This window comes from Neofelis nebulosa, chromosome 7, assembly GCF_028018385.1.
Source record: "Neofelis nebulosa isolate mNeoNeb1 chromosome 7, mNeoNeb1.pri, whole genome shotgun sequence".
Taxonomy (NCBI): Eukaryota; Metazoa; Chordata; class Mammalia; order Carnivora; family Felidae; genus Neofelis; species Neofelis nebulosa.
The window spans coordinates 116,698,059-116,724,670 of NC_080788.1; the positions used below are offsets into that span (position 1 = coordinate 116,698,059).

The 26,612-nt window shown below is 53.5% G+C and overlaps 1 protein-coding gene across 3 annotated transcripts in view; it reads left to right on the forward strand.

Annotated features, from left to right (window-relative positions):
- Positions 1-22,364, forward strand: part of SMOC1 (SPARC related modular calcium binding 1) — a 159,351-nt gene extending 136,987 nt beyond the window's left edge. For 2 of the 3 annotated variants that reach the window (XM_058739481.1, XM_058739483.1), the window contains exons 8-12: positions 3,536-3,728; positions 4,297-4,379; positions 4,557-4,662; positions 13,982-14,226; positions 20,246-22,364. In XM_058739481.1, coding sequence (XP_058595464.1) covers positions 3,536-3,728; positions 4,297-4,379; positions 4,557-4,662; positions 13,982-14,226; positions 20,246-20,262 — 644 coding nt within the window. In that variant the 3' untranslated portion in view covers positions 20,263-22,364. The remainder of the gene's footprint in view (positions 1-3,535; positions 3,729-4,296; positions 4,380-4,556; positions 4,663-13,981; positions 14,227-20,245) is intronic. The other variant, XM_058739482.1, reaches the window with a different exon arrangement.
- Positions 22,365-26,612: the final 4,248 nt, after the last annotated feature.

The window sequence follows — 26,612 nt, forward strand, 5'->3', positions numbered from 1 at the left end:
GGGGGCAGACTCCCTGGGCTGGATCCCCAGCTCTGTCATTTTCCAGTTGGATGACCTTGAGGAAACCATGCAGTCCGCCTGTGTTCCTGGGTCCTTTTCTGCTCGGTGAGGGTCATAGTGACCCCTGTCTTCAGGTTTGTGATGAGTTTGAAGTGAGTTAATACAAGTCAAGTGCCCAGTATCAAGCTTGGCACATGCTGAACACTCAGATAGAGTGCGAGCTCTTAGTATTCATTTTGCTGTTCTGTGATGGCAGGCGAGTGGCAAATTTGGCTTTAAGTTTTCAGTTCCAGAGCAAAGTGGGCAAAAATCCTCGGGTGCAAGATGTGCAGTGTATTTAGGCCGAGAACAATCAGAGGTTCAGAAGAGGCTGTGCTGTGTCCATGTGCAAGGATGTGATTTTATACACTTGGTTTTGAATGCAGCAGATTTGGGGTAGTCTGCAAAGTGACTGACCCGGAAGAGGTTCACACTAAAAAGAAATGCATTTTTCTCCCAGGGTAACCGATTAGAGGCAGTAACCTCTGTATAAAATTTCGCAAGACACAGGCTTGACTGTCAGAAGCCCTTGACTGGGGTCCCAGCTCTCTTCCCTCTCGCTGAGCGCACTTGGGAAAATTCATGAATCCCTCCAAAGCTCAGCATCTTTGTCTACAAAATGGGCATAAAATAATGGTGCCCACCTCACACAGGAGATTAAGCAAGCTGTCTTGTCACCTGGCACATATACTCAATGAATATTTGCTTTGACTGTTAGCATAAAGATGGTTTTAAGGGAGATTTTCTCTCTGTTGGAAGACAAATTCCCTGGGTACTCTTCACAGAGGGTTAGTGATTTATTATAAACCTCTCCTGTCTTTTTCTTAGAGGAGCATCTGGAATTTTCAGGGCCTGTCATAAAGTAATAAGCAAACAAGCAATAAACCCTACATTTGGCCTTCTCTCTAATTCCACGCTTGCCCCCGTTTTTCCAAATTAGCGAGCTTTATCACTTTTATGGTTTCTATTCTCCATACCACTCAGTGCAGCCTCTATGGGAACCGGCTGGAAACATTTCAGAACAGCCTTCAAGGGCTTCCAGAAGTCTGCCGATGGCCCCCAAACCACGGGGTCCCACCTTCTTAGATGGCTTCTCTCCACATTTCTGCAGTTCCAGGATCCCCGACGGTGTGAAGTCAGGTTATCATTCGCTCTGCCCCCCACTCTCTTTGCACCTCTCCCTTTCCGTCTGATTTATGGCTTTAGAATGTTGGCCCGGAGGACCTTAATTTAAAGCCTCTGTCAGAGGTTGTTACACGAACGTGGTGCCAGTAAAAAAGCTGTTTTTCTTTGGTTTTTGCTTCTCTGTTGCCTTTCCCGTGGCATGAAATATGAGGTCGGGAAATAAGGTAACCAAATTGGGGTTGGGGGAGGTATTGAGAAACTCTTGTGTAATCCCTAAAAGGGGCCATGGCTCCATCCCAGCCAGGGGCCAAAGCCAAAAATCTGGGTCTTCAAGCCAGCTTTATGTCCATGATAAACCAATCAGTTTATGTCTCTTACTTAAGCTGCCTCTAGAGGCTGTCCTGGTGGTAGTTCTAATCAGGTTTAGAATCCCTAGTCTAAAGTCTGTCAACTGTTTTAAACTTCTGTTCCTCCAGCCGAGGAGATCCTGTTTAGTTTTGTGTGTGTGTGTGGGGGGGGGGGGTTTACATTATGAAAACAGTAGTATTCTTTTTCATTCTCCAAAATCAGAGTTATAGTTTAATAATGAATGTGCTCAGCATAGCTGCCTCCTGACCCTTAGATATTTTTATGCCCCTAAGGAAACATCCCCCTCTCCCTGCAATGAGACTCAGTAGGCTATTGCTTTTCAGCGTTTCTCCTAGGAGTGAGACAAAGAATCTTTTCCCCGTTGTGTGACTTTTCTCGAAGACTGCTTTGGGCTGCTTCGCATCTCTGTGTCCACCTGCTTCGTTCAAGCATCTGTACTGCTCATTTGTCGATTGTTCACAGAGCCATTAATTCAGAGGTTTGGCTCCTTTAGAGTTGAGTTGCTGTTAATTTGACCATTTGTGCTGTTCACTGAGCAGCATGAATCTCCAGGTTGCTGGTACCTACTTCCTGGCTCTAAGAATGGTATTTTTAAAATTTTTTTAAATGTTTATTTATTTTGAGAGAGAGAGAGAGAGAGAGTGCACATGCGCACGAGTGAGGGAGGGGCAGAGGGAGAGAATCCCAAGCAGGCTCCACGCCATCAGCGTGGAGCCCGGTGCAGGGCTTGAACCCAAGAACGGTGAGATCATGACCGGAGCAGATATCAAGAGTGAGTCACCCAAGTGACTGAGCCACTCCATGGCCCCTCTAAGAATGGTATTTTTATAATACACTGTGAAACTTCATGGGTCGCTCAAGACCATTCTTGTCATCTTCAAGAGGAAAGTTATAGACTCGTGTTCGTTAAAGAAATAATAAAGTAAATAAATAGACAAGAGGAAATAATAGTACTCGTTTATGACGTGATCTCTTTTATTGTAAAAAAAAAAAAACAAAAAAAAAACAAAAAAAACCCCAAACAACGAAGTAGGTGTGTGCATATGTATTTTCATGTTGTATGTGCAAAAGAAAAGGTCTAGGAAAGGTAGTGTTTACCTTTGGTGGGATCATGGGTTTTTCAAAATTTTCTTTATACCAAGAAAGGAAACCCAGTGCTATTTATTTTTAATAATTAAAAGACAAAAGAAAACACAGCAGCAACAACACAACAGGAAAGGGAAGTCAGGCAGGTAGACCGTTGGGTGGGATTTTCAGGCCAGGGGCCTTGTGGGGCTGAGGCCTCCCCCAAGCCGGCCTTGCCTGGCGAGGGGCACCGCACACAGCCTGGGCCTGGTTCTGGGACTCCGGGTTTGGCTGTAAGGCCGCCTTCGCGCATTGCCCGAGGCTACTGAGGGCAGACACTTCCTGTGGGCGTTTCTCTCTCCTGCTGGATGGGGCAGTGTTGTGTCATCGGCTCAGGCCTGTCCAGCCTCCTGTTGGAGCCTGGGAAGGAGTGGGGATGGGCCCTGTCTCTGCTCCTCTTGGGCACTGAGCATCGCTTCTCCGAGGCTGGCGGCCGGGGCGCTGTCCTGCTGTGTCTGGGCTCGGGAGAGCGTCCGCACACACAGGCGTTCCTGCGTCAGCTTGTCAGCTCCCAGGGGCCAGGCTCCTGCACCTCCAGGAGCCAGGAGACAGTGCATCAGCAGGAGCCACTCTGAAAACAGTCGGGGAAATTCCACCCCGGGGGGGCAAACTGCCATTCGGATGAGGAACAGCCCTGCTGTCCAGGGCCGGCTGGTTGCGCCGCGGTAGAACCTACTGGGTGTGAATGCTAATGAGCCCTGGCCGTGGAGAGGCTGCAGCCAGCCCCTGCCACCGTGGGCCGGTGTGGGAGCCACAACTCTCCGTGGTGATTCACCAGCCATCAGTTCCTTGGGGGCCGGGCTGGATCCTTACCCCAAAAGCAGTGGTGAGAAGCCACGGGAGGGAGAGCCCCCAAAGGCTGCATCTTCTCTTGCAGAGAAGGTCCATTCGTGTGACCAGGAGAGGCAGAGTGCCCTGGAAGAGGCCAGGCAGAATCCCCGGGAGGGCATCGTCATCCCTGAGTGCGCCCCCGGGGGCCTCTACAAGCCAGTGCAGTGCCACCAGTCCACTGGCTACTGCTGGTGTGTGTTAGTCGACACAGGGCGCCCACTGCCCGGGACCTCCACACGGTAAGCCCTCTCTGCCCCCCGCCCCCCACCCCCAAGCCCATCCTGCCCCTAGGGAGACCCTGGGGTAGGAGACCCAGCTCCCTGTTAGGCTAGGCTCGTGTTTCCCTCCTTTACCGGCCCGGCCCGGCGGGAATCAAGGCACGAGGAGAACATTTCTGCTCCTGGGCAGATTCGGTCCTGGTAGAAAGACCTGGGTCCCGGATTCTGGTAACAATTCTGTCCCTTCTTCGCTGGGTGACCTCGAAAAAGGAGGTAACCTCTCCGAACTCCAGTTTACCGGCGAGAAGGTTATCGCCCCAAGTCCCTAGGTTCTGCGGATCCCAAAGATCCTGCGTGCAGACCTCAGGTGACTGAGGCGCCGCTCTGCTTGAGTGGTTGCCATGCCATGCCTGAACACGCCTCTGGAAACATTGGTACTGGGATTGCCGGGTGGCTGCTGGACAGCACAGGCGCCATTCTGCTGCTGGCCCCGGGAGTTCTAGGCTTAGTGACAACAGGGTGGCTGCGGCTGGCAGTGGCTTCAGTTCCCAGCCCCTCCTTACCCGCCCCCGTGTCTCTCTCCTCCCAGCTACGTGATGCCCAGCTGTGAGAGCGACGCCAGGGCCAAGAGTGCAGAGGTGGACGATCCCTTCAAGGACAGGGAGCTGCCAGGTGGGAGGAGAGGCTGCCCCTTGCTGGTCCCGTCACCTCTTTCTGTTCTTCCAACTCCCGTGGTGCAGAAGCAGCTCCCTCCTCTGGCTTCCCCTTCTGTAGGATGGAGCCGGGGGGGGGGGGGGGGGCATCACAGCGGCCCTGGGATCTGCCCTCAAATCTCACTTTATCTTTCAGGGTGTCCAGAAGGGAAGAAAATGGAATTTATCACCAGCCTCCTGGATGCCCTCACCACCGACATGGTGCAGGCCATTAACTCAGCAGCGCCTACTGGAGGTGGGAGGTGAGAACGTGAGCGGGATGCAGGCCCAGCCGGGGATGTGGGTGCCTGACTTTCCGGATGCTTCAGGAGGCTGGGAGAGGGGCTACGGGTTGGGTAGGGCAAGGACTGGTCCTGCCTTCTGCCAAAAGTCTTCCCACCCTCTCCCCTCCCTGTTCTTTGGGAATTGCTTTTCTCTGCCTTTTAGTTACCTGATTACAGGCAAGTTTAGGGATGTCTAGAGACTTCCAGCGCCTTAGCCTCAGGAGTGGATGCACTGGGGTGAGAGTCCTGAATAGCAGGAAGGGGGAGGGGCATGTAACCGGGCAGTGAGGGCAGGGAGGGAGTACACAGCACTTGGTGATTTTTCTTCTCTTCTAAGAAGGCAGGAATCATGTGCCTTTTTGGCTTCCTGAGAACCCCAAGGGCTCTGGGCAGTGGGATTGGACATCGTCATATCCAAATCCAACTTAATTCAGCAGCTGATACGCTGGCTGAGGCAGTCCTGACATGAGGCTCAAATGCACACACTCCCCAGTGACCAGCATCCCAGGCCTCACTAGTTGGGCCCATTAGGTCAGTGGTTGGAGCACACACGCACGCATGTATCCATCCACCCATCCACACATTTAGCACCTGTTGAAGCTGGTCTAAGGACTAGGAACCCAGGGATGTGAGGCATGTTCATGTCCGCAAAGTATGCAGCTTAGTGGGGATACTGGGCTGTAGCAAACACTTGCAAATTGCGTGGTCAGTGCCAGAATAAGGTGGAAGAACAGAAAAGGGTCTGCTAACTCAGTCCGGAGGAATCAGAAAGGCTTCCTGGAGGAGGTGATAGCTGAGCTGAGTTTTGAAAGACAAGTAGGACTTAGCCAGTGAAAGAAGGAAAACCACCCCAGGAAAAGGGAAAGAACACTGTGGCTCCAAGAAAGGGCACACCCATCGTCCAGTATGGCTGGGCTGGGCTGGAGGGGGTGAGGAGGAGAGGAGAGCAGCGACAGATGAGACAGAAGAGACGGCCAGGGACCAGGAAGCCAGAGGGGAGGCACAGAAGGGGTGTGTGTTGGGGAGGGGGGCGTCGGGCTCCTACAGCAGTGGAGGAAGTACCCATGTTGGCAGGGACGGGCACCTGTCTCTGAGCTCTGAGGCCCAGTTCCTCCGCATCTGCCCAGAGACAGAGCTGTCATCAGCAAGGCAAGGAGTGCCACCACGGTGGCAGGTCCAGGCTCCAGGCCTGGGGAGAGGCCCCTGCGTAGCCGCCTTGCTGGCGATCCGCAAGAGCACAGGGTATGTGTCTAGCGTAGGGAACCAGGACCGCAAGCTCAGGGGTGCTGCATCCTGTGGCAGGCGAGGGTGGCTGTCCGGAAGACCCAGTTTTAGGTCACGTCCAAGTGAACGCAGAGGTTGCCTCCTGGTTGCCACTCTTGGAAGGTGCTGGTCTGGTGCACTTCCTCTCAGCAGCCCCATGTGAGCTCTCAGGCTGGTTTCTGGGTTTGCACACCCTGTGGATGACATCAGGCCTCCCCAGGGGGTCACAGCACTGAGTCTGAGAAGATGGAGACAGGGTCTGATAGGCTGAGAGATGGGAACAGCTTGAAGGCAGCCAACGGTGCTCAGCGACTGGGCATTTAAAATAGAGAGGACTGTATCCATTTCTCCAAGAAGAGGGGGCAGGGGAGTTTGTGGAAGCATATTCAGTATTTATTGCCTTTGTTACTCATGCTCGGAATATGAAAAATGCCTGTCGTTTCATGCAAAAATTGGGATGAGATATTTATTAGAAGAAAATGGAGAGGCACCTGGGTGGCTCAGTCGGTTAAGCGTCCAACTTCAGCTCAAGTCATCATCTCGTGCTTTGTGAGCTCGAGCCCCGTGTCAGGCTCTGTGCTGACAGCTCAGAGCCTGGAGCCTGCTTCAGATTCTGTGTCTCCCTCCCTCTCTGCCCCTCCCATGCTCACGCTCTGTTTCTCTCTCTCTCAAAAACAAATAAACATTAAAAAAAAAAAAAGAAGAAGAAGAAGAAGAAGAAAATGGAAAAAGTAAACAGGAGGGACATGGGCTTAAAACTTCCAGGTCTGAGTGTTTCCCATCCACAACCACCTGGGGCTGCTGGCTCTGACCAGCCACTTAGGGAGCCTGCCTGGTGCTTTCTCCGCACTCCTGAGAAGACAAGACTTCAAATTTCTCCCACTTGCTTCCTTGGGAGCCCAGCCCAGCTTCCGAGCATGGCCTTGCCTCGGCCCCAGGCAGACTGAGGGTGCCAGGAAAGTACCAGATCCGGCTGGGTCCTGGGCCAGTGGGTGAGGGGTCCATGGAGGTCAAAAGCACAGGTAGGTCTCCCTGGCCAGGCGACATCAGGACTGATGCCTTGCTTTCAAATCACAGGTTGCAGGGATCTTTACAGAAAATAAAAACTAAGAAGTTTACAATGTTTTTAATACCAGTTTTTAATACCAACGTATCCTTAGGGAAGAGATTTTTCTTTTTCTTTTTAAAAACCCTCTTTTTTAACATTTTTTTTTTTTATTTTTATTTTTGGGACAGAGAGAGACAGAGCATGAACGGGGGAGGGGCAGAGAGAGAGGGAGACACAGAATCGGAAACAGGCTCCAGGCTCCGAGCCATCAGCCCAGAGCCTGACGCGGGGCTCGAACTCACGGACCGCGAGATCGTGACCTGGCTGAAGTCGGACGCTTAACCGACTGCGCCACCCAGGCGCCCCAAAAACCCTCTTTTTTAGGTGTAGAGTGGGGAGAAGATTAAAAAAGGACTCTTTCCTAAACACATTTTTCATGTTAAGCTCATATTATGCCAAAACTGGGTTTGGTGTTGATGAGAATGAAAAGTTTGAAATGCATTTGGTAACTGTGTTACCTGGAGGCTGGACTTGTAATCAAAAGACACACCACATGAACCAAGACATAGTTTAGAAATCCGGGAGGAGAGTTGGGGGCCGGGGGGTCTGGCAGGAATTGGGGAATGCAGGAAGAAAGAGCAGCATTTACATGAGGAGGCCACGGCCAGGGGTAGCAGGTTCTCCAGGTTTTAAGCTGTAGCTCCCACCTGAACTGGCCCTGCAAGGAGGGTCTCACTGGCCATGTCCCAGCTGCTGGTCCTTCTCAGTCCCTCAAACAGGCCTTGAAGAACCCTCCAGGTTCCTGCCTGCCCCAGGACCTCCATGCCAGCTGCTGCTACAGCCTGGAATATGAGGCCCCATCCTCCTGTGATTGGTCCCGACTGTCCATTTAAATGTCAACTTCTTAGCAACCAACCCATCTAAAGGGGCTGCCAGTCACCCTCTGTTGCCACACCTCTTTTTAATTTCTCAGCCAGGCACTTACCCTAGCTGGTATTTTGCTGGCTTGTTTATTTATTGTCTAGCTTACCCTACTTAATGAAAATTTAAGTTCTATGGAGAAGGAGCATTATCTGTCTTCTTCCCTGCTGTGTTCCTAGAACTCAAAATAATCCTTGGCACATAGGAGAGGTGCAATAAATATTTGCTGAATGAATAAACAGCTAGAAGGATGGGTAGATAGATGGATAGATCCCTATGTGATACAGAGAGACATGTCTTGATAAGGCCTCTTGATCCTTATCCCGCACATCAGAGGGCTCACCAACTACTGAAAGACCAAGAGGCCAAATCTAGCCATCAAATTCACCACGGTCCTTCTTTGTCCCTACAGCACCCTGGATGGGCCCAAGAGACTTGGGACCCCATGTGGAGAGACCCTGGCCAGGCACTCTTCTATGATAAAAGAGCAAAGGCATGGGGCAGCTGGCGGCTGGGGAGCACAGCTAGAGTAGGGCTGTTGAAGAGAATTCAGGAATCCAGGCTGGGTTTTGGCCTCTGCTCTGAATTCAGGCAGAATTGGGATCGTAGGCATGGAAGACTAAAGTCAGGGAAGGCACACCTGATCCCTCCTACATCCTCTCACTCAGGGTCTGGCAATTAAAGCTGGACATCAGCTGGGGCCAGTGGGAAGAAGGGACAAAGAAGTCATGTCTCCCCCCCCCAGCAACCTAACACCTGTCAGGCCTACAGATTCTGGCTTCGCACCAACTCTTACATTTCCGTCCTTCCCTGGTATAAGCTCTGGGTCGGGTTCCGGGGACGAAGTCATGGTCGCTGCCTGGAGGGGCTTCCGATCTGATTGAGAGAAGGGGTATAGAATCACAGGATTGCACTATGAGGTCAGTGGGGTAATAGAGGCAGAGAGAGTGCTGGGGGGCTTCAGGGGCAGGAGGGCACGTGAGGGAAGGCTTTATATATGAGATGATACTTCACCTGAGCGACATCTTCGTGAACAAAGGGGTAATGCCCCAACCTAGATGGACCAGGGCAAAGAGGCCCTCGGCTTAATGAGGCAGCACCTGTGCAAGGAGTTGTAAGAAGTGTGCCTTAAATCTGGGAGGCAGGCAGAAGGTGGGGCTGTGGATTGGGGCAGAGACCAGATCATGCCAGGCCTTGTGATCCACGCCAAATGCAGGACGATACCCATGATTAGGTGAGCTTTTTTTTTTTTTTTAATGTTTATTTTTGAGAGAGAGAGAGAGTACAAGTGGGGGAAGGGCAGAGAGAGAGGGAGACGCAGAATCTGAAGCAGGCTCCAGGCTCTGAGCTGTCAGCACAGAGCCTGACATGGGGCTCGAACTCACAAACGGTGAGGTTATGACCTTAGCGAAAGTCGGATGCTTAACCGACTGAGCCACCCAGGTGCCCCATGAGCATTTTTGAAGAATCATCCCGAAGGCCATAGGGAAGCTGGATGGGAAGAGAGCAAGATGGGCTGGGAGCATTCCAGCCATCATCCGAGCGATAGGAGAGGGGGAGCCCCACTACAGCTATGAGGGAAGGGATGGTTTTCTGAAGCTTTAGCATTGAAAGTAATCAGATTTGAAGACTTATTAGTGATCGGACATGGCATAGAGGGAGATGTCTGCTTCCTTTTCTGGGCTTCCAGCCTCATCTGGGGGGGCGGGGAGCGGTCCTGCCCAAATCTAAGAATAGGCAAAGTAGAATAGGGTGTCCATAGAAACATCCGTGGTTAGTACATGGGAGGGGCAGCCTGTAAGTATCATTTGAGGACAGCAGTTCTCAATGAAAGTTTGCAGGATGATTGAATTATCCTCATGCTCCTTCCTTCCAGGGCTCTAGGAGGTGAGCTCCTCCTGAGATCAGCCCTCCCATGGCACCCATTAGCATTCATCAGACCCGAAGGAAAAGTTCTGAGATCCCAGCTGGCAGTCTTCTCAAGCAGGGGAGCCCTCTCCTTTTTCCATCTCGCCCCAGAGAACGTGAACTTTCCGGGGAGGTGGGATGGGCTGCGTGAGCCTTCCGGCCCCTCAGGCGGTCCGCCACGGAGAGACCATCTGTACTGTGGCTTCCTCCTTCCTGCCTCGCGTGGTTACTTGTTGATGGCCTCGTAAGGCAAAGTGTGGAATATGGCTGACTCGGCGTTTCCCAGCCCCACCCCCCTGCACAGCTGGCAGGGCTCGGACCCCACTCCAGATGGGGCTCCGTTGGTCTGCTTGGCTTGGCCAGTGCTTCCAGGCCGTCCCGCCTCACCTTCTTTAAAACTGCTTGGGACAGCAGAACAAGGCCCAAGATCCTGGCCAAAGCAAGCTTTCTTGTGGCAAATGGGCTGGCTCTCCAGCTGTGCGTTGCAGCCAAGGCCTGGCAGAGTGAGGATGCAGAAACAAAACTGAAAGTGTTGCAGGAGAAGGGCAGCACCTGTCACCTCTGAATTTGGGAGAACAGTCAGTGTGGCCAGGGAGGCACCCAGCTCTAGTGTGTTTCGTCATCCCTGGAGGTCAAAGTCAACAGGACAGCCACCAAAACAGCCCAGAGACAGAGCGGACACCAGCCTTTGGGTTTGTTTTTCCAAAATCTAGAATTCGGTGTCATTTGGGTGTGACCTGCCACACCATCTCCGAGGACACTTGGATAACGCTACACACCCAGTGAGCCCTTTTAGTAGAGTGGAACCTCACCTGTACGGAGGCCCATGGCATGGACCAGCGCTGTTAGGTCATTTAAGGAACCGTTGCACCCTCTGATGTAGGGTCCCCAGCCCTTGCCTGATGAGCAGATTTGAATCCCAACAGTCCCAGTCTCCAGCAGGGGTTGTGTGTACACATGTGAGAGAAAGGTTGGAGGTCTGATGCCAGCGGAAGGAAGCCTAGAGCTGGGAGGGCAAGTTCCCAGTGTTTTTAAAGGATACTTCTAGAAGGCTGCAGGAGCTGGAGGGATCAGGGGGGGTATGGCTTCGAGGGCAGGGGTAAGTTTTGGGGAGTCTCACTGTGATGGAAAGGGCTCTAATAAAACTGCTTGAGAGATTCCTGGAAATTCTGCGGGAGGCCCTTTGGCCCCGCCCATCGGGCACTCCCCTGGGAAAATCTCAGCTTCTCCTGAGCCAACCGAGAGGCCTCTTGGCTCTTTTGCGCATGCGTGCCTGCTGCTGGTGTGACTAAACCCGGACTCCTGACACAGCTCAATCCTGACTCGATCTTGTATGAAGTATGGCAGAGACTTAAGATTGTTGCAAACTCAGAACCTGATTTTCAGAGTTTTAAGCTGAATGCCTTCTGCAGTTTTTTATTATGTTTTGTTGGAAACATGGAAACTATCCCTAAACCCCTCTAGCTACCGTCCTTTTTCTCACCCCATCTTCTTCCAGAAGGCTCATGGTTAAACAGTGTTCTGGGGCCAGGGCTGGAGATCCTTCCCTGTAGATCAAGCGTTCTTTACCTGAGTCCATGAGCTTGGATGAGGTTTAGGGAGTCCATTAAACCCTGGAAGTCAGCACAGTGCTATGTGCATGTGCGCTTTTCCAGAGAAGACTATAGCTTTGTTTAGGTTCTCAGAAGGGTCCATGAGCCCTCAAGGCTAAGACATTCTTGCTTTAAATGTGCTTAGAGCTTGGCCTGCGCTAAGTATTGGGTTCCAAAGTAGGCCCCTAGTGCTGCCAGCGTCACGGGTAGAGCTGGGCTCTGTTGTCAGGAGTGGAGGTGGGACGGTGGGTTTCTGGAAGTCAAAGGAGTTCAGAAGCAGGGAGCCCTACATGGAGGGCAGAGGAAGGGGGAGGAAGGGGGAGGAGGCAGGACCTGGACAGGCTGAGGGTGCGGCAGAGAAGAAGCACCACTCGGAGGGGCCTCAGAAGACTTCTCCCGGGAGAAGGAAGTATCCTCGGAGTCTCCAGGGCCAGGTCAGGCCAGTGGTCATGGCTGTGAGACGCTGCTGGGAGTGAGGAGGGCAGGACCAAGCGGACAAAAGGAGACAGGGGAGAGAGGGAGAGTCAGAAGGAAAGGAAGGAAAAGGGAGCAAAGCCAAGTGATGGTCTCTCTGCATGGGAAGAAACTCCCAGAGGTTGTAAAGTCGGAAGAACACCAGCCCAAAGGACGGTGCGGGAGCTCCATTGGTGGAGCTGCTGAGAACCGGACAGGCTGGAGCCCCAGCAACACGTGTCAGAGGCAGTGGGCCTCTGCTGGCAGGGCGGCTGGGCGGGATGACCTCATCCCTTCCCAGCTCAGCGACTGAGGCTTTATTATTCCAGCCTCTAGGTAGACATGACGCTATGCTGAGCCTAAAGGTTAGAGAAAGATCTGCCTTTGCCGCCATGGGGCTCTTACGGCCTCTGGCAGGAGGGGTCCAAAGGGAGAGTCCCCAGTGGGAATAGCTGGAGTACCTCCCTTGGGGCTCTTCCTGGCTGTCCTCTGCAGCCCACGCCCTCCCTTGCGTTCAGGGAAACACAGGTAGGCAGGGTGCTCAGAGAGGGAGCTGACCACCCTCCTTCCTGTGCCACAAGCATCTTGATAGAGAATTTTCTGCTGCTCACCTGGTATACCCTGCAGGCTTGAGAGTGAATGTTATGGGTGAAATAGAGGGAGCTCTGACACGCCAAAATACCACGTACTGGCAGAAACAAAAATCTGAGCTCTACGACAAATAACTCCATTCCTGTTTGAAGGACCTTCTGAGCCTGCTTTCCATGACAGACCAGGCAGATTCCCAAAGAACCAGGGGCTGATGGTCCCTCACACCTTGCCCAGGTACTCCCTGCATTAAACCTGTCCAGAAGACATCCTGCTGGCAGATCCACCAATTGTACTGCCTTGGAATCAGCCCAGGGTGCCCAGGGGGAGGGAGGGGGGCTGCCCAAGACTGCAATCCACTTAATTAGGAATGGGCATTTAGCAGGGATGCTGGCTTTTTTTTGGTAATGAAACTTCTTTTTCCCTAAACATCGAGGGCACTTGGGGATGGGAAAGGGAAAGAGTTTGCTGGCTCGTTCATAGGGGTGGGGTCAGAGATGGTCCCCTCCCTTCTGGAAAACTTGGCAAACCCCAGAGAAGAACCCCAAGGTGTTGGCAAGTGCTGTGAATATTTTTCTTGCAAGATATAGTTTCTTCTTGCCAGATGCAGTACTGTGCATACGTGGGCTGTGTTAGACGTGGTCACTACTGTGCACCTTGACACGAGGAAGCCTTCTTGGTTGCTATAGTCTGGTACTTTTAAGCACAATCCCCCAGGGTTCTAGCATACATGTGGTTTCCTAGGTCCATCCCAGACCTCCAGACTTACAACCTCTCCATGGAGAGACTCACCCCTAGTAGGTCTGGGACTCGCCAGTTTTAGACTTGCTCTGTTTGTGTCCATCACAATTGTCTTCTTCTCTCGATTCCTACTGCACTTGTTGCCCGACAGTGACGGGCCCTGGGAACTTCACGCTGAATTGTCACTGGCTGATCTCAACGTATTTGGCTCAGTCTTACCAAGACGTTGAGCAGTTTGAGGTCCGGGGCAATGCCTCCCGGGACCTGGCCTGGTGTTGGGCGTGTGTGCGTGCTCAGATCGCCCTTTCCCATAGTCACGTTGATTGAGTGAGCGTACACGTTCACGTTCACATGTGAACCGCAGCTTGTCTGGCGATGAACCCTAGGCCAGGAGGACAACGTGGATCCCAGCTGTGGTTTACTCAGGTGAATGAAATCCATTCAATATATCTTGAGCCCCCATCTTATGCAAGAACATTTCTGCCTGTGGTAGAGGGTGAGGCAGGTTCACGTAAGAAGGGTGACCCACTCGGGGACCCCTGAGAAATAAATTACCCGGTCTCGAGAGTCTAGCTGGAGAGGCTGGCTTGATTCTGCTACAGGCTGAGTGGGGCTGGGAGGTCTTTGGCTTGAAAGAGCCTTCGCTACCTGACTGCTGGCAGCTCAGCACGACCACCCTGGCATTGACCACGTGGGAGAGACGTGCAGTGGGGCCATTGGTTCCTGCAGGATCCTGAGTGGTGCTGTCTGGGGCGGGGGTGGGGGGTGTCTGCCTGTGGCCCAGGTTTTCAGAACCAGATCCCAGCCACACGCTGGAGGAGCGAGTCGTGCACTGGTACTTCAGCCAGTTGGACAGCAACAGCAGCAATGACATTAACAAGCGGGAGATGAAGCCCTTCAAGCGTTACGTGAAGAAGAAAGCCAAGCCCAAGAAGTGTGCCCGGCGTTTCACTGACTACTGTGACCTGAACAAGGACAAGGTCATCTCACTGCCTGAGCTGAAGGGCTGCCTGGGTGTTAGCAAAGAAGGTGAGTGCTCACTCGGGTGTTCCTGGCCTTCCAGTACGTGCCCCACCCAGGCACAGGGACCACGGGCTTCTTCGATAGACGAGATCCCAGGTACTCATTTACTCAACTGCTTATGAAGAGTGTGTTACGCTTTATGCTGGATGCCTGGTACAGTTGACAGATAAGGTCCCTGTCCTTCCACAGCCTACCGAGGACATAGATCTTAAAGTGTTTATGTGCATTGTGGTAAGCGCTAGGAGAGGGTATTAGGACAGGCCAGGCTGCAGTGACAAGCAGACCCACACATGTAGTGGCCCAACACAGGAGAAATTTGTTCATCTTGCCTTTGTAATACTTCAGCATGATTCCAGGTCATGGTGTGTGCATGCGTGTGTGTGTGTGTGTGTGTGTGAGTGCCTGTGCGTGCAAGGGGAGGAACAGGAATGGAGACTGTACTGTGCAGTCACTCTGAGATCCATCTTGGCTAAGAATGACTCTTCCTTCTTTATTAGGTGGCTTCCAAGGTCACCATGGCGGTTGTTTCCATTCTCAGTAAACCAGATGGAGTAAAGCATGGAACAGTGCTCATGGGGGGGGTGGGTTATGCTCCAGTCCAGGAAGTGACACACGTTACCTCTCATACCCCGTAGTGGCTGGAACTGCCACCAGACCACACCCAATAGTAGGGAAGTCTGGGAGCGCCCTGGAAGAGGAGGAGAACGTGGATTAGGTTTTCTGGTGGAAACCTAATCATCTCTGTCATGATAGAACAAGTGCAGAGTGTTGTAGGAACATATGTAGGGGCACTTAAATTAGCTCAGGGGCAGACAGCCTCGGAAAACTTTGTGAAGGAAGCGATGTCTAAACCAGCCATGGGCCACAGGCTCAATCTAGTCGCTGGCCTATTTTTGCATGGCTTGTGAGCTAAGGATAGTTTTTATATTTCTCAAGGGACGTCATTTTCAAAAAAGAGGAATAAATGATAGATTGTACACGGCCTGCAGAGCCTAAAGTATCTACTACCCAGTTCTTTACAGATGAGTTTGCCAGCCCCTGATCTAAACCGATACCTGCGGAATGGGTAGGAGATGGCCGAGGCAAGGGGTCAGCAGAGGGAGAAGTGTTCTAAGCTACAGCCTAGAGTGAAGATGTAGCGGTGAGGAACGGTTCTAGAGGAACTGAAAGATGTTAGTGGGACTGAAATGCGTACTTAAAGGTGGCAGGAGCTGGGGGGTGACAGGAGGTAAAGGGAGAGTCTCAACTTCATAAGGGCAGCAGAGAACCATGGAAGGGGTTCAGTCCAAGAAATGATAGGATTGGTTTTTGCTTCAAAAATGCATTCTGGCTGCAGTGTGGGGAAAAAAAGATAGCACACGAGCGAGGCAAGGTCCCCCCAGGAGGCTGTGGCAGGAGGCGGCAGAGGCTTGAGTTAATGAAAGAACAGTGGGAGTGAAGGGAAGTGAGTGGTTTTGAGAAACATAGAGCCGCAGTTCTGGTGACCGAGTGGATATAGGGATGGAGGTTACTTTGGGCAACCGGAGGGCGGGTCTGTTCACCGAGTTGGGCAACATGGAAGGACAAACAGAGCAGGCATAGGGGGATGGAGAAGACAACCGGTATGGATTGAACGTGTCAAGTTGGATGCATCTCAAGGACCAGTGGTTCTCTAAGTGCAGGCGAAGGGTCAGGGCTGAAGATGCCAACCTGGGTGACACCGATTTGCTTGAAATGGAAGCTTTGAAAAAAGTTGAGATTGCCCAGGGAGAAAACTTAAGGGCTTTTTCTGGCTCATAACCCTCGGTGAACCCAAAGGATAGCACAGGAAGTGGATGAATTACCGCCAAGTACCCTGTCTTGGGACCTGCCCCCTCCGTAGCTGGTTCTGACCCTCATTCTGGGGTGTGTGACCCTGGGTGAGTGAGCTCATGGCTCTGGGCACTCCTGTCTGATTGAGGACGCCTCTCTGTGTTCCCATAGTACTCTGGGTCCCCAGGACACAGTGCAATGTCCTGGCTCAAACCCCGCCTCTGCCACAGACTGGCTCCTTCACCAAATACAAATTACTCCACCACTCTGGAGTTTAGTTTCTTCATCTGTAAAATGAGAACAACCACGGTATCTACCTCAAAGGACTGTTGTGCTGACTCAGTGGGACAGTGAGTGAAAACACTTATCACGGTGCCCGAGACAATGAAGGAACTGAATCAAAGTTCCACATTACTGTTCTTCTTCAGATTATTGCCTTGGTCAGCAGCACTTCTCACACTGTGTTGCAGCTGACTTTTTCAGAAAAGTCACCTCGGTTCTACCCCCAGCACGGTGCACGGTGCCATCAGATCCTTGTCGGACGAGTGAATGAATGAATGAATGAACGAACGAGGGGCTTGCCCCCTGTGGTGACATCACGCTTTGACACCCGTGGGGTTTGTGCCCATTTTTCGGAGCATAGGCAGAGGACCAGTCTTGGAAAGAGACCACCCAGCATTAGCGTAGACCCGAGGCCCACCTAGGGGCATGTAAGGATCGAGGAGGGATGGCCCCACAGGGATCTGTAATGACTCTGCCCTCAGTCCCCTCTGGTCTACCCAGCACACAGATGCCAAGGGGAGGCCGAGTGTGGTGACCTCTTGGCCACAGAGCGGAGAGGGGCTTCCTAGCCTTTCTCTGAAGCCTTGCCAGGCCCCAGGTGTCTGCCATCCCCGGCCGATACACGGGACCTGAGGGAAGCACCCAGGAAAACTGTCACCTGGATTGTGGTATTTAGGGAGCACTGCTCCTCCTCAAGCCGGACTCAGCTGAGAACAGGCTTTAGTTTCAAGTTACCTTCACAGCTGTGCCCAAGGAGGCCCCTAGAGTGCAGCTGCCATCCTTCCTCACCCAACACCTCCGACCCTCCCCCTGAGCTCCTCACCCCGGAAGTGGGACAGAGAGGCCCGAGAGCTCTGCGGCTGCCACTGACCCCTGAATGCGCTGCCTGGTTGAAAGTATGGCTGGGGTGCCTGTGTCCGCATGCGTGTCTCTGCGTGTGTCATGCATAGGCATGTCCGTGAGTGTCCCTGCGAGCATGTCTGTGTGTGTGTGTGTGTGTGTGTGTGTGTGTGCAGGTGTCTGTGTGCATGTCTGAGTGTGTGCCTGTCTCCCTATGTGTGTACATGGTCTGTGCGTGTGCATGCATGTGTGCATGTCCGTACATGTGTCCCTCTGTGCGTGTGTGTGTGTGTGTGTGTGTGTCTGCATACGAATGTAAGCAGGTCTCTGTGTGTGTGCGTCCTCAACCCATTTTGCAGTCGAGGAGTCTAGATGAGCCTAGAGAGGAATAGCACTTTGCTCGAGGTCAGAGGGCCCACATGAAGTGGCATCATTGTTGGCATTTGGACCCAGCCTCAGGATTCCCAGGCCAGAATGCTGTCCCCTCCATGAGAAGGACCCCAGAGTGTTTGAAGGTGGTCCCTTGTGTGAGCAGACCAGTTTTGCTTGCCTGAGGAAGGCCAAGGGAGACAAGACCAGCGGTGAGTCCGGGAAAGCGGGGGAGCAGGCCCAGCTGGGGGTGACATGAGCAGGAGTAGAGGCCGCTGGGCCCGGGGCACCGCCTTCGAACTCGGGGCAGGAGAACCCGTAGCTTCCAAGCAGACAGTGCCTGCAGGAGAAGGGAGCATTAGTGAGAGGCATCGGGGAGGTGGGGGCGGGAGCTGGGGGTGAGAGCAGAGGCTCTGAGGGCAGCCTGACCTAGCTTTTAATCCCAGCCCTGCCGCTTGCTAGCTCTGGAACCTCTGAGCCTCAGTGTCCTCGTCTGCAAAATGGAGATGATAGCATCTACCTCCTAGATTGGGTGCGAAGGTTTAACAAGATGGTGCACGTGAGGAACTTAGCCCAGTGACCTGGTTCGTAGTGAACGTGCAAAAGAAATTGCTAGTAGTGGAGGAGCACACCCAGGGGCTGAAGGCAGCGTCCCTGGGTCACTCTGCTCCGGAGAGCCCCAGAAAAGTCGCTTGGGCCGAAGGCATGTGGGGAATGAGCCCCTGCATTGGTCATCTGATGTCATGCAGTGCCCTCTGGTGGGCCGAGAGAGGCTTGCAGGCTAGGTGGGGGGCTCCCGGGGGCTGGGGGAGTGCACGAAGTTTAGGGATGAGTGTGGCTTTGGGTCCGAGGGACCACATTTCCTCAGTTTGTAAAACATCTTCATCAGGGTTATCGTCCCCGCCCTGTGTCAGTACAGGCAGCGTGGAGACTAGTTCCTCCGTCGGTGAAAAAATCCCAGCCCTCCCTTGGAATTGCCCAAGGATGCCGCCTGCCCTGGGTTCAGGCTTTTTCTGTCCCCTGCCCTCCTCGGTGGTTCAAAGCACGGTCCTGGGAGAAGGTAGCCAGGTCCGAGATTGCTTCACCACGTAAAAGCTGTGTCGTCTCCGAGCCACAGCTCCGCCGTCATACGATGGAGACAACGTGGTCATTTTATAACAATCGTATAAAATTGCCCCGAGGAGTAAGCCATGTGATGTAGGCAAAGCATTAGTGCCGGGAGCCTCCACAAGCCAGGCCTGGACACCAGAGGCCCTGCACTTCTCAGCTCGGCGGGTGGCATGATTAGAGGGCCCTCCTTCTCTGTGGGAATCTTTCTGCTCACCGCTGAGAGAGGCCGCTGCTGGGCAGAGTGGATGAGCGATGAGACTCAGAGCCAGGCCGGATCCCATCACTGCCCACCTGCCTGCCCTGGGCCCACCACTCCCTCTCCAGGCTGGTTTCCTCACCTGTCAAATCAGACATACCAGCATCTACCCCACCCCACCCTGGGTTGTGTCACTTTCTCAGGGCTTAGGAATGTTAGCAAAACCGGGGGCGGGAGCATTGAGCTGTGGGTTCACGTTACCGGCTGGGTGGGCGCGGGTCCCCTCAGCACTTCATGCTCTTCAAAGCCCTTTCTCCACTTCATGAATTCAGTCAGCCCTCAAGGCGATCCTGTCAGAGGCAGAGCGGAGACAGCACAGCTGTGGCCCCGATTCCCAGTCTGTAGACTGACCCAGTGGCGTTGAGGTACATGCACAAAGTCACGCGGCCTCCAGGGGTCATGCAGAGCTGGCCCAGTTCTTGGTGCATCCGCCTCTCAGCTCCCACTCCTCCTCCAGGAGCCCTGGGCCCTGCAGAAGCCTCCAAGATCCATAAGCCCCCAATGGGGCAGAGTGGGGGTTAGCAGGGGGAGGCTTGGGCCTTGGCTAAGTCCCTCAGTTGCTGCAAGCCTCAGTTTCTAGATGATGAGGCTGGACCACATGGTTACGGCCAAGATTCTCTCCACCCTGATGTTCTGTGACCTGGAGAACCAGGACCCAAGAAGCTTATGCCGATGTCCCTCAGCACCAAAGCCCTCTTAGCTAATAGTTGAGGGATTTCAGAGAGATACCCCAACGAGGGCCTGGCCTTTTGGAAAAGCGACTCTGTTTAAAGGTGCTGGCCAGCAGTGGGTTCACCCGGGCAGAAGAGGGCCACCAACACCCCCAGAGCAGGAGGCACGGCCACACAACTTCTGGCTCTTTCTCGAGTCCGTTCCTCATTCAGGGGGTTGCAGGAGACAGGCACCCGGGTAGAAAGGAAGCTCCACCAGTTCTCGGGGCCAAGGCCACTTGAGTGTCGTATGTTCCTGTTTGTTGCAGGTGGTAGTGTTGGCAGCTTCCCCCAGGAAAAATGAGCAGGTCCAAACCGATTCAGGAAGTTGTCTTCTTTTTGGGGTCCCTGCCACGGACCCCCTAAATGCAGCGTTGTAGTACGGCAGGAGTAGAGGAATCGGCCAAATAACTTTGGCTCCCATTTTCTTTCTTCTTTTTTTTTTTTTTTTTTTTTTTTTGTGCCGAGAACGAAGAGAAGGATTAGTTAGCACTACAAGGGTCCTGCTGTCCCCACCTGTAAGCCCACCGCTGCCACTCCCAGGTTGGGAGTAGTTGATGCGTGTCGTTGGGTTCCTCATAAACCTACATCTAACTCCTCGCTTATTCCCTTTCCCAGTAGGACGCCGTAAACCTACCTCTAACTCCTTGCTTATTCCCTTTCCCAGTAGGACGCCTCGTCTAAGGAGTGGAAAACCAATGGGCAGGTGGAGAGACCAGGGAGGCAGGACGGACCATCCAGACCATCCGACACACCTAACCTTCACCGATTCCGCGACGCCCCGCCTCCCCCTTCCCCGCCCGCCCCGGCCCAGGCACATCCCATGTAACATAAGTGGTGCCCACCATGTTTGCACTTTTGACAACCCCCATTTGCGTGTTTTCTTTTTGGTTCCATTTTTAAATACCAATATCTAATACCACAGTGGGAAAAGGAAAGGGAAAAAGACTGTTTATTCTCTCTCTTATTGTACGTTTTTGGATCTGCTACTGACAACTTTGAGGGTTTTTTTTGGGTGGGGGGGGGAAGGTGTTTGTTGCTGGGACTGAGAAGAAAGAGATTTATATACTGTACATAAATATATATGTAAATTGTATAGTTCTTTTGTACAGGTGTTGGCATTGCTGCTTGTTTATTCCACCCCCTTCCCTGCTCTTGCTGTGGGGCTCCAGACACACGGCCCGGCTTTCTAGAACCCAGAACTGCATCCCCAGCCACGCCGGAGACCGACCCCTGTGTGCATGTAGATGGGAGCCCTGTGATCATATTGTAGACTCCATGGGGTCTTTTCTGGTGGGAGGAGGGCACTGCCCCTTGATTTAGCTGTCAGATCTGGCAAGTCACTGGGAGGTCGGCCTTCTCAAGGGAGGTTGGGCTGGGGGGCAGGTGGGAGTTGCCCCTGGAGGGCAGGCAGTAGCCAGCACTGGCGTCAATTCCCCCCTGCTCACGTGTTCCTGCTCCCCAGACCGTCGGGTGGCCCAGAATCCATCTGTGGGCACACCACTATCCTCATGACCCACCGAGCAAATGACCCTCAGACCATTTGCATGAAGCCACTTGAAACATTTTCACCCACGTTCAGCATCTACTCTGTAAAGCAGGAGAGGGGAGGCAAAGAAGAAAAAGACACACAGTGGGGCCTTCTATTTAGTCAATTTTTGACAATTTTAAGCAGTGGAGGGAAGAGGACAGAAGGCCCACACTGATGAGTGCAGTGCCAGCCTCCTGCAAATGCACGAGTGAGGCTTCCCAAGACAGACTCTCAGCAGCGAGGTCAGACTGGGGCTTCCCATCCATTCTCTATCTCCCCTGCCATCCTGTCCTCAGTGGTTACCACAAGCTGGAGGGGGGAGCCCAGCGAGCCACGTTGTTGGTAAACCCAATGGTTTATTTGGTTTTTAACCCAATACTGAAGTTCTTCCTGTTTCTCAAGCTCTTCTAAGGGCTCCCAGGCTCAAGGCCAATTCCAGAGCAAAACTAATCTCAGGCCTCCTGCCTCTGCCTCTTGTAGAAGTGCAGGGATAATAGCCCAGCTAGGAGGAAATGAGGCCTAGCTTTCTGCAGACATTTTACTGGGATTCCATTGTGGGCTGTCCAGCCTTCCTCTGGCCTGGTGGCTGCGTCCATTCAGACAGCTGTCAGACAGAGGGCAACAAGTTGACATTTAGCCTCTCTTCCCATGAGCGGCCATGGTGGCCTCGAAGGAAGGCAGGTAGCCCAAGACTGATGCCCCTGTTGGATTGCCCCTCTCATATCCCAGCCAGCATTCCCATAAGTGCGCCCACCTCGGCGGACTGTGTACCCCATTTTGGGTCTGGAAGGCATTGGCATCGTAAGCACTGGCCCACTCAAGGCCGTGCTCAGGGAGGGCCCGGAGGGGGGAGTGCACCTTCTCAAGACATGCTCTGGTGGGGCCTCGGGCTAGAGAAGGTTCTTGCTATCATGGAGAAAATCCTAGAAGGTTTCTCAGGGGTGACTGGAGGCCCCATCCCAACATGGTAGGGAGGAAAGGGAACCCCCCTACCCCTTGGCCTGGACCAGATGACTTGGTGTGCTGGAGCTAGATCGACCTTCCTCAATGCCCCGGCCCCTTTCCCGGGCCCGGAGGAAGCATGAAAACACAGAGGGGGTGCCTCCCTGTGGAAATTCATAACCCACCCACCCAACCCTGCCATCTTGTCTCTCACACGCGTGTAGGCTGTGTTGTGTGGCTTTCGTTTGTGAGGAGGGAAGGAGACTGTTTGTAGCTGGTTTTATAAAAAAATAAAAATGGGTAAACCTTCGTAGCCGTTGCCTCTTTCTTTGGGGGGCTTACTCTGATAGGAAATTGCTTTCTCTTAAAAGTTTGGTGTTTTCCCTGGTCCAAGTGCCCTCACTCTGATCCTAGGAAGTCCGAGTTGTCAGACTAGAAGGGAACCCTCGAGTGGCTACGAGGTGCCCCCACGCTTTGCCGTGAGGACGTTGACCGTTCCCTTTGGCCCTCGCCTACCATTTTGTGATCTCTGCAGTGCTCCCTCTTACCTCCTCAGGCAGCTGCCCCCACAAACCCTCACTGGAACATAGTGAACGTTGCTGGCAGTGCTTCGGGGGCAAGGCTCGGGGGGGAAACCTGCCCTGTGGCTTCAGGCTGGTGGAGGTGGGCACCTCGGCCATAATCCCCATCTTAAGACCCCAGGTGGGAAGCAGCTGTGGACAGGGTGCAGCCCCCAAAGGGGTTCATGCTGTCTCTGCCCCAATTTGATGGGGGTACATATTCAGGCAGAGGCTGCTAGTCTGGTTCACATTGCTGGAGGGCTTCAGGGTGGGGACTGGTGGCCAAGGTGAGGCTTTAGATTTTCTCTGATGCTACTGGTATCTCTTTCTTTCGCCCCCTCTCCCCGTGCACCGCTGTGCCTAGAAATGGTTTCCCCACCACCCTCTGAGAAACTCCCCAAGGTTTCTTTTGCCACACCCCATCCCTTTGTCCTTTGTAGGCGAACAGAGGACAATTCCTCTCGAAAATTCTCCCCTAACCCTCTCTGCAGCTAAGTGTTCTGGGAAAGGGTCTAAGCCCTTCAATGTTGTCACACAGGTTCAGTGTGTCTCCAGGTTCGCTCCAGGCTCCAGAGCTCCCTGTGTCTACAGGCCCTGCTATACCTAATGCCACAGCCCAGTGACGCATGTGTCTTTCTCCCCATTTCACAGGATTCAGACTCAGGAGTCCAGTGACTTACTGGTGGCACCCACCCTCAGATTTTTCTGCCCACTGCCGCCTCCCTTCCTCGAGGAGCTAGAATAGCCACCTCTCTCCCCTCCCGTCCAGCTCAGACCCCAGGTGCTTGCATTCAGCTACGAGCGCAGTTTTTCTCTGAGCAGTTAAAAACAACTTTTAAAAAACTTTTTTAAATGTTTATTTAATTTTGAGGGGGAGAGAGAGAGAGAGAGTGAGCAGGGGAGGGGCAGAGAGAGAGGGAGACACAGAATCTGAAGCAGGCTCCAGGCTCCGAGCTGTCAGCACAGAGCCCGACGCGGGGCTCGAACTCACGAGCCTCAAGATCACGACCGGAGCCGAAGTTGAACGCGCAACCGACGAAGCCACCCAGGCGCCCCTCTCTGAGCAGTTTAGAGTCACGTTAAAAGCCTACTGGTTTGCAGAGGCCTATCATATGCTTCAGGGATTGGGGGGAGAGAAAGAAGGGGGGCATTGGGCCACGCAGGACGTCAGTGGGAGACTTGGGGCAGACCTAGCCTCCAGCAGAGATGCCCAGCGTGGCGTGGGAGAGGACGGGCCCGAGCTCACAGCTGAGTGCAGGGCCAGCCTGCAGCCCCATTCGGCCTTCCTCTGTTCTGAGGACAGGAGGGCCATCACCAGTAGCAGTCAAGGAAAAGACGGATCCATCCTGTTTCTTCCTTCACCAAGAGGCTCCTGAGCCATGCCTAGCCTCTTCAGGGAGGGAAGGGTTGAGGACATTTTCGGTCGGGATGTGGGCCTGTGCTCGCATCAGAGGAGGGGCCTCCGGATGGGTACCCACCCTTGGTTCTCTGGGGGTCGAGGGGGGGATGGGAAGCTGGCAGCACCCACCGCCTTATACAAAAAAACCCAGAAAGAGCCAGACTGATCATCTGGCCTTTTACTCCCAAGTTCCTGAATGACCCACATAGAGCCACCAGTGGGGTTGAAGACCTTTGGGGCACTCCCATCGTCTGCCCTGTGGCACTTGCCTCTTTTTCGATTGTTCAGGCGGGGACGTGAAACTTGACCTTTTTCGTGCAGTGCCACCAAATCAAGCCCTCACCCCTACGGCCTGGGTCACTGGTCCCCTTTGTGTGACTTCCATGAATTGATACAGAGAAGGGTCATGACCTTGGTTATACGCCTGCCACTAAGTATGTCCGTGCTTGCTGGTAAGTGCCCAGAATAGAACTAGAAACATTTAGTGAACAACCTGGTGAGTTTCACAATGTAGATTATCTTTGTGTTTTCTTTTCTATGTTGATTAAACATTTGCAATTCCTACATTATCCAAGAAGAAAAGGACTTTTTTTTTTTAATTTTAGAGAGATAGCGAGTGTGGGAGTGGGGGAGATGGACAGAGGGAGAGAGAGAGAGAGAGAGGGAGAGAGAGAGAGAATCACAAGCAGGCCCCCTGCTCAGCTGGGAGCCCAACGTGAGGCTCGATCCCACGGCCCTGGGATCATGACCTGAGCTGAAATCAAGAGTCAGATGCTCAACTGACTGAGCCACCCAGGCTCATTTTATGCATTTTGTGTCCCCTGCTCTGATAGATCACATTTATGGTTTAGTACGAATGTGCCTTCCCTTCTGGGAACCTCCTGGTTACTTCGCTTCTTTATAAGCCCAGTTCTGCCCATTACAAACTTCAATCTCCGGCTTGATCTAGATCCTTCTCCCCCCCCCCCCCGCCCCCGCCCTGGCACACTCTTGAGCGGGCACCCTGACTTCTGGGAGGAGATCGGGGGCTACGCTCAGGCTCTGAGACAACCCCTCCTCTGCCTTCTCATGACTCCGCTCTTCCGAGTGATGGGGCCGTGGAGGGAGCAGAAACCATGACAACAGTCACGTTCCCCTCTGTTCACTGTGGAGGCCTCACAGATTAGCATGGACGGCCATGTAGTAGGTGCCCCAATGCTGGCTCTCGTAGGGGGCCCAAGGCAGCTCCTAGAGTGGGGCCTCCCCACCACGTAGGGCCTTTCTGTGGGAAATTCAGCCCAGACTTGACCTCTTCTGTACTTCCCCACACCCACTTCGTTCTAAGGAGCCTGCCTTTGGTTTTGTATCTGCGATATGGCGTGTGCCTGGCTCCCTTCTGGGGTGTCCATTCACCCTTGAGAAACGCACACATCATTGCGCGGGTGCGGGGGGATCCTCAGTGCCTCCTGTCTTGGCTCTGCCTCTCTCCCACCTCCCCCCTGCGTCTCTCCCACCTCTCCCCTGCCTCTCTCCCACCTCCCCCCTGCCTGGCTGCAGCAGGTTGGGGAGGCTGGTCAGCAATTCTGCTGCATCACAGACGTCCAGTTGCAAAATGAGGTGTCACTGGCCTAAATCTCCGGAAGCAGTTCTGAGTCTCCCAGCTTCTTCGGCTTCACGGAGAGGAGAAGAAGCAATGTAGTGATTCCTGGCCCGCTTCCTCCTCGCTCTTCCCCACCCTTCTTGTATGGATTGGAATGGGGAATGGTGGCCATGTGCAGAGCTATTTCAAGTGTTATGCTCCCTTTGGGGAGGGTGTCAGGCCCCAGCTGTCGCTCTTTAGGGTATGGGATACTTAGCATCTTTTTTCCTAGTTTGGACCCTAATCAGTAATTCTGGGGAAATAGAGATGTCCCTCGTCAAAGTCTTGTTATTGTGGGTTGAGGGATAGATGCAAGAGAAGATCCCAGAGAGAATCTCCCAGTAGCTCCAACCCCAGGACCAGGGACCTCTGGGCTCCCATCATCAGTGACCGCTAGTGGGCCTGCTGTCCCAGACAGTCCTTTAGGGCATCTACCCTGAGGCCAGCTAGGACCCCTGGGGACCCACTCATCTTCACTCCTCACACTGCCCTCTGGGCTGTGTAAAAACATGGCCAACATTCCCACAAGTGACCCCCTGCGATGCTGACACAGTGGAAGCAGTTGGATCTCTTTAAGGGGAGTCCTTTTAGAGATGTGACCTGTAACTGCAAGAGGGAGCCCCAGTCTTACCAGTTTTTCCAGGCTCCCCGCTGCCCAGTGTTCAGCGATTCTTTCCTTTAGGCGGACCTCCTCCCTGTTAGAGACAGAAACTCTGCTTTCTGGAGACCCAGGTAGAGCAGTGCTGGGCTGAGTGGACTCCAGGATGGTTGAGCTGACCTCCCTGAACACAAGTCCCTTCAAAACCCTCAACTGGGCGTGGGACGGGCCCGGTGGGGACCAGGATGCCGCACAGCCGGAGAGCAGAGCAGGACTACAGGCTGGCTGCAGGAGGGCGGGAAAGCTTTGCAGCATTATCCTGGAGGGGGCGGCGATGGGGCATCAGCAGATGATGAAGAGGGCCCCAGGGCAGCAGCAAATGCCCC